The sequence below is a fragment of the Thalia democratica genome, chromosome 1, assembly GCF_965202585.1.
Source record: "Thalia democratica chromosome 1, ktThaDemo2.hap1.1, whole genome shotgun sequence".
NCBI classification, from domain to species: domain Eukaryota; kingdom Metazoa; phylum Chordata; class Thaliacea; order Salpida; family Salpidae; genus Thalia; species Thalia democratica.
In genome coordinates, this window is record NC_139165.1 from 68,809,347 (window position 1) to 68,817,078 (window position 7,732).

The 7,732-nt window shown below is 23.5% G+C and overlaps 1 protein-coding gene across 1 annotated transcript; it reads left to right on the forward strand.

Moving 5' to 3' along the window:
• The first annotated feature begins 1,394 nt into the window (after positions 1 to 1,394).
• LOC145844034 (ribosomal RNA small subunit methyltransferase NEP1-like) lies at positions 1,395 to 7,525 on the forward strand. Its single transcript, XM_082951364.1, has 5 exons — positions 1,395 to 1,595; positions 4,256 to 4,408; positions 4,846 to 5,007; positions 6,477 to 6,632; positions 7,235 to 7,525. Exons 1-5 carry the CDS (start codon positions 1,434 to 1,436, stop codon positions 7,346 to 7,348), a joined length of 747 nt encoding a protein of 248 aa, XP_082807490.1. The 5' UTR covers positions 1,395 to 1,433; the 3' UTR covers positions 7,349 to 7,525.
• The last annotated feature ends 207 nt before the right edge of the window (positions 7,526 to 7,732 follow it).

A 7,732-nucleotide genomic window follows, 5' to 3' on the forward strand; every position in this document is an offset into this window, starting at 1 on the left:
ATCTTAGTTTCAAGTAATAAATTTAAATTTTAAGAAAAGTTTGAAATGCCACTACAGTAATGTCATAGTCAATAGATAGTTTTTGCTTGATATGATTATTTAATGATGATTTAAAAAAGATAAATTGAGAGTGTGAGAAAATATTGATCATCAAAGGGAAAACACCTTGCTTTCAACACTGATAGTCTTAACTAGTCTTAGAGGTTAAAACGGTTCATTTGTAAAGTTACTGATTTTAACCTTTTAAATAAACACTAGCAATACCTAAAGCAAGGGTTTGCAGCCTTTTATAAGTCAGGGGACAATTTTTCTAGAAAAACTTGCTTGTGGGCTTATATGAAAACAGACAAAAATTTTAGAACAAAATTTCTTGATTAAATATTTTGCCTATTTTATTAATTTATTTGAGTCTTAAATACATTTTGATATTTTATGTACTTTTTTGATATAAAAATTCTTTAAAAACTTCTTAATTAGTTTTGCCTATAGTAAAAGACAAAAAAATACTGTTAAATAAAAACTGTCAGTGTATATCAAGTTTTTCAAAATTTATATAACTTTTAAAAATTATTTTTTATTTTAAATAGAGATATTGCTGACAAAACTAAAATGTTATTTTTTAATTGTTTATTTTACTGTTTAGCCTGTAATACAGTTCAGTACTAATTACTGTATAACTACTACAGTAGGTAAATTAAATATTTAAGTTTTGATGTTGGTACTTTAAAACTAACTAAAGTAAAAGTTTAAATAAAAACTCTGTCTTTTTTTCATTAAATAAATTTTAGTCACAAGTTAGTGCTTTCCAAAGGTCACTTAAATTTTGAGTAGTTTTTGTGTATAAGAAGTTTGCATTTGTCTATTTGAGCTATTTAAATAAGTCAAAGCTATTTGATATTTTTATTGTAAAATTTCGGAGTTCTTTTTGCAGTTGCTACCTTTTTTAGAGTAATACCTGTGCACCTCAAATTGAGAGCTTAAAATTGTTCTTAAAAAACATGCAAACAATGTATCACAATTAGTATTTAAGTTTTTAAAGTAGGTAAATTTTCAGTTTAAACTTAAAAAGTTGTAGAATAATTTGAATTTTTACAGTTTGATCAAAAATTTTAATATTATGTATAGTTGCAATGATCATTGTAATTATCATTTTAGGTTTAATCTTTAAAGTATAATTTGGTTAATAAAAAGTATTTATAGTTTTATAAATATAAAAGTGCTTCAAATAAAAAAGAAATGAATCTTTTATGGTTAAAAGTAATTTATTTCTTAACATAATGTTAATGTTTATATATATTGTATACATATAGTTAAAAGCTATATTTTTATTCTAGTTAACATATAAATAGATAGTTAACTGCAAATGTTTAACTTCAAATTTTTTTTATAGAAAACAAATAATTTTCAACAACATATATAAAAAGATATAAGTAATGGCTGATGTACAAATACCAAAGCTTAGTGATGTAAGTTCAGAGTGTGAAAGTGATCAAAGCTCAGAAGATGAAGTTGAAGAACAAAATATGACAATGGAATCTGAAACTAAAAAAAGACTGATAGTAGTTCTTGATCAAGCAACATTAGAAACTATAAGAGTAAGTTACTGGCTGATTACATTATAAGAATACAGTATAAGAATATTTAATACTTTCATAAAAACAAAAACCTTTACATGCATAGTATATTTAGAAAATTTATTCTTATAATTTCAATCAAGTCAAAAATATTTATAGTGGCTTCTCGTTTAGTATTGTTAATACTTTTTGAAGCATAGTAGTTAGTTTAATTGAAAATTTAATTTAACTTTATTTTGTATTTTTTACAACTTTATAAATAATAATTAATATTTTAAATGCTTACAACTTTTTTGAGTAGAATATAATGATTTTTGCATATGAAAATTTCTTACTATGTTTCTCAGATAAATGACTCTTAACAAATTAATGATACTCAAGGTATTGTTAATTTGATTAGTTTATTTTAAAGATAAAATTACAAATATTAAATAAAGAATTCAAGTTTTTTTGCAGCATTAATGTTACATTATTCAAAGTTTGTTCCTTAAAATTTTTATTGATTAGGAATAAGTTGTTTATGTTTGCCAATCAATGAATATCTTCAGGTTTTTTTGAATAAGGTTATGTATTTATCCTTGTTTTTTAGAAAAAATAGTGTACTTTTGTATGTATTTTAATATTTTAAATATTGCTTACTAGAAAATAACTAGCTTTTTTACAATGAATCAGAAATAAGACTATTTTAAGATTATAAACAAACTAGTTTAAGTTTAATTCGAGTTTTTATAAAACAAAATAATTAACAAATATTAATTTTAGTACTAAGTTTGAAAGGAAAGTAGTTAAAAATAAGTTGTAACATTCATTTAGCTGACACTAGTTGTTAAAAAAAGTTTTAATTGAAAGTTGTAAGTTAAGGTAGAAATTGGCTTACCATTAGTTATACATGCTATTTTTATGAAGTAAAAAGTTTTAGTTTTGAATTTAATAGTTCATCATATGTTTACTAAAAATACTAGATTTTATAGCTTTTTTATATTAGAATTTATTCTAATGTCTTGCCATTAAAACTTTATTTTAAAATGTTATTGTTATTATTTCTTGTGTTGGATTTTTTCTAACTAATGCATATTAAAATTTTTATAGTTAAATTTTACCATCTGATTAATTGTATTTTTGATCAGGAATACAACAAACTATGGCTAGTTTTTTTTTTCTTCTGAGAAACTCAGTTTAGTTTAAAGGCTAGAATTATGTTAGGACTTAAGTAGACTAAGTTGATTCAGTTGTTGAATATTTTGCTATATTTCAGACAACTTATGTCAGGGTTGCAAAAAACTCTGGAATTAAGGAAAAAAAACTGGAAAATCTGGAATTTGAGAAATTAAGAAAAAAATCTAGAGTTTTGACCAAAATCATTAAAAAACCTGCAATAAACAATTTTTATGTGTAAAATGACAAAGTTTTTATTAGGTACAAAAAATCTATCTTATAGAACCATTTTTTTAGTATCATATATAGTTTATTTACATTTAAACAGATTTAAAATAGCATTACAGTATCTTTTCATTATTTTAAACCATCATTTAAGACCTTAATTTAACGTGACTAAAAGTGAACAATAAAACTTGTACTTTCATAAACCAGGAAAAAAGTTAGAAATATTAGAAAAAATTTCAAAAGTCTCTTGAAACCCTGTTATGTTATACCATTTTATTTTCATGAACGTGTTGATTTTGATTATTAGCCAAAACCTTTTGCCTTAGGCTAGGCTTTTTGCATAAGTTATTACTTAATAGTTATGATGCTGAAATAAACAGTTTAAAGCACTTCAAGAATTTAAAATTAGATTTAATGTCAATAAAACATGTATAAAACTAAATATAAAAACATATTATATAGAATAAATATAAAAATATATGTAAAAAATCAATTTTGAAATGATTTAAAATTGTAAGTATTTATAGTCTTAAGCAAAGAAAATTTTGCACTGGAATAAACTGATCAATAAAGCAGTAGAATCAATTTTTATTAAAACTCAGGCTAGTTTTTGTCTCAAAGAGTAGTAATCTTTTTTTAAGTGCACTTTACTCAAAAAAATGTTTAAACATTTAATTTGATATGTTCAGTATAATGCGACAGGAAATATAAAAACTCTTAGTACTTATAATTTGTAAAGTTCATGAAAAAATCAATTAATAAAGTTTTCTACTTGTTACAATGTGGATTCTTAAACCATATTTTAAAGACACTACTTATAAATTTAAGCTCAACTTTATAAATAGTATTGTACTAAATAGGGTTTCTCTCAATCATACTGTTTATATTTTTTAAACATTTTTCAAAAATATCAGTCAAAGCTAGTTAATAAGTTTCAAAGTGGTTTTGAAAAACTAAGGCTAGTTTGATTTTGTTTTAAAATTCAGGATATTTTTTTAATTAAGTTTCTTATTTATGAATGTTTTAAATTTAAAGATTTATAATTTATTATAATTTGGCGCTTTAATAATGGTAATTTTTTTACTTTTTGATTACTACTACTAACTTCATTAGTTTTTGTTTAATTTAGCCGTAACTAAAGCTAATTCAAATTATTTTGTTAGTTACAAAGGCAAGTCTTTGCCTCAAAAACAAGCAATGCAAATAACTAAATAAAACTTTTTCCTTAATAACTTAAAAAAACACTTTTTATTTAAACTTTTTATTACCATTTTTAATATATTGATTACATTTTTTAGGTGATGAAAAAAAATGAACTCTTGGATTGTAATAAACATGAAAGCTATTTGAGAAAGAACAATAGAAGCCCGGAAAGTGCAAGACCTGACATAACACACAATTCGTTACTCAAGTTGATGGACAGCCCACTGAATAGACATACACTTTTACAGGTCTCTAATTTTGATTTTACTGTTAATAATAATAGCATGCGTATGATAAGCTTTGAAAAAGCTAAACGTGTTTAACCAAAAAAGTATTGATTTTTTTCCCCCATAGAAGCAGTATATATTAGGGTCTATGGTAATATAAGAATAGTTTTTGCTCTTTTAAGTAAATAGAAGAAAAAAAAGAAATTAGTTATAAAACTTAATACTTAACATACCAAAATAGCAAATAAAAGTTTTATTCACAGCTAATAAAAGTTGAAAATATTTAAGAATGTTTTAAATATTTTGTTTAAGTAAACTTAAGCATCATATTTTACAGCATTTAGTAATAAAATTTATATTCATTATACTTATAATTCAACTTATCCAGTTATTTTCTTCTTTAATATTTTTTATGGTTAATATTTTTTTCTATACAACGTTTAAAATTTTGTTTTTAGGTATACATAGAAACAGATAAGCTAAAATCAGAAAACCAAGTGATAGAAATAAACCCAAAAACAAGACTGCCTCGTACATATGAAAGATTTTGTGGTGTGTTTTCACAGTTGATAAAAGGTGGCAGAGTAAAAGATAAAAATTCAGAAGAAGCCTTGTTAAAGGTTTTACAAAAAACTTTTACTTTTTAAGTAACCATAGTTGCTAAATAGATTTTATTTTTCAAAAAATAGTTTATCTTAACCTTACGTTATCACCTTATATTACTTACATTTTAAATATTTTTGTTGTAAAGTTCATAAAATCTTAAGCATTTATCACAAATTATTGTTTGTTTAGCTGAATAATTTATTAAAATCTATTTTTAAGTCTTCGTCATAATGATAATGTGCTTCAAAATTTAAAACTTTTAACTTAAAATTAAGTGAAAAGGTGCTATAAAAGTAATTACTTTTACAATAGTATTTAAATTATTGAATAGTTTTGACAAAGCACATTTATCACAATAACAAAATTTATCACTAAGAAGAAAATATGTTCTTTCTTTATGTAATTATGGTTTATTTTCTCAAAAATAATGATTATAGAAGTAGTTTCCACACCATGTAGTTTGTTTTTTCATTACTTCAAATTTTGCCGATGCTATTTGTGCTAGTTAAAAAAAAATTAGGCATTTTTGATGAGAATAAATTTATGATTAATAATAAAATAACTAGTAGTTATTTCAGCTGTCTTATCAAATTAGAAATGTTTTTACGCTATCACCATTGATTAGTAATCACTATACTGCACCGCAATCTGATACAGCAGATCATCGTAAATAAGTCTGCCTGTCATTAGGACTAACCCAGGTCGCAAATAGTTACTTGAACTGTTTTTAATGATCGTGCTTTGCAGTGTAGTACTTATTCAAAAACACAATGATAAAAAATAATATTTTGACACACAGTTGTAATATTTACAATTTCTACGTATTTATTATCTTGTTGCAGTTTTTTATTACTATATTTAAGTAGATATTGTAGTTTGGACATAAAAACACTTTTTTGTTATTTCAAAAAAAAAAAGTAATTTTGCATTGGCTAACCTTTTTCTATGTAGACTAACATAACATGTTTTCGTTAAAGTTAACATTTTTTACTAAAAATTAATAATTGTTTTTTAGTTAAGGGGAATATTTAGAAATTAATATTCATTCTACTTCCTAGTAAATAGCATTTTATAGTTTTAAGGATATAAGTTAAAGCTTTTTGTAAGTTTTGCTTAAATATTTGCCAGTGTTGAACTATGATTTGTATATCAACTTAATGGGAGATCTTTATGTTAGTTTTGTAAATTAAGGTTTTTTCATTCATTTTCAATTATCAAAGTTTCTTTAAGTGTGTCCATTTGTGTTTTTTTAGCCTACACGTATGAAATAGTCTAAAGATTTAATTAAAAAAAAACACTAAAATCAAGAATTATTCTAAAGGATCAACTATGCTCAACTCTGTTTTATCTATTAATTGCAAAGTTTGTAGTTAATAAAATATACTAGTCAACCTATGAATAAGTATATTACAATAGTTTTGGGTATACAAAAATATTATTAAAACATTCATAAATATGATGCAAGTAAAAATTTTACTTTTAGATTGTCAAAGGTAATGTACGTGAGCACTTGCCAGAAGGAACGCGGATAGTAAGAGTGGATACCAGTGCTGATAAAGTTGTGAAAGTGCAAGATCTGGTAAGAGACGATGACACCCCTGTTGCTGTGTTTATCAAAGCCAGTGTGTGCGATAAGAAAGTAAGGATGGTTGTTGTGATAGTAGCTTGTTGACTTGTTTAATTAATAAAGTTAATTTTGATTCTACTTATAATAAAATTATTTAGTTGTTAAGTATATTTACATTTAATTAGTATACTAATAAAAGTCGAAGTCATTGAAGTTTTAGAACAACAAATAATTAAAATAGTTCAGTAAATACGTTTTAGCAGATTCTTAAAAAAATGCTTTTATATTTTTACGTTTTGACTATTTAAGTTATAACAATAAAAATCATAGTTTTGCTGTAAAAAATTCTGTCTTAACTTTCAATGCCTAAAACATATTTTTCTACAAGTAAATACTCTTTTGTATACGAATATTAGTCTATAGTCAAAACTGATTAAAAGTATTTGTAGGCAAATAAAAGTATAAATTGACCAAAAATCTTCCGTCGTTATAAATCATAATTACGGAGTGTTTCCCCTTAACTGTAGTCACACAATAAACAAATACAAAAATATAAAACCTTTCTGCTTTTTACAAACATAAATTTAGTACTTTTTCGTACTTATATTTTCGTGTTTTTAATTATTTTGTTAAGTAATTAATTTCAAAGTTATATAATGATTAGTAAATTTCAGGCTGACAACTCATTTGTGGATGATGTAGTATCAATCAGTAATTACCCAATATCAGTCGATTTCACTTGTGGTATGCTTTGCAACGCATTTGCTAGGAAGTGGGGAATTCATTAGCTATTAAATGAATAAACTAGTATAATTAATTTGTATAGACAGTTTCTAGGTTAATAAATAATACAATTTGAAAAGAATGCTCTTTAATAATATTTAAAAAAATTTTATGAATACATCGTATTATTTTAGTTTACAAGTAGGTAATTTATTCTTAGAACTTATTTTGTTGATTTTATAAAGTTTTACTTAAATAACGTGCTAGTTTTATGATGTTTTAAAAGTTTTATCAAATATATTTAAAATAGTTATAAAAAGTGTTTTTAATGTTAGCATAAAAGTCTTGATGTAAACATGTTTTCAACTAAATGTGGTTTTTATTTAAACTTGATTTCAAAAGCTAATTTTTAGTAATTCTTAAAAACTTAAATAAATTAGGTTAAGCCA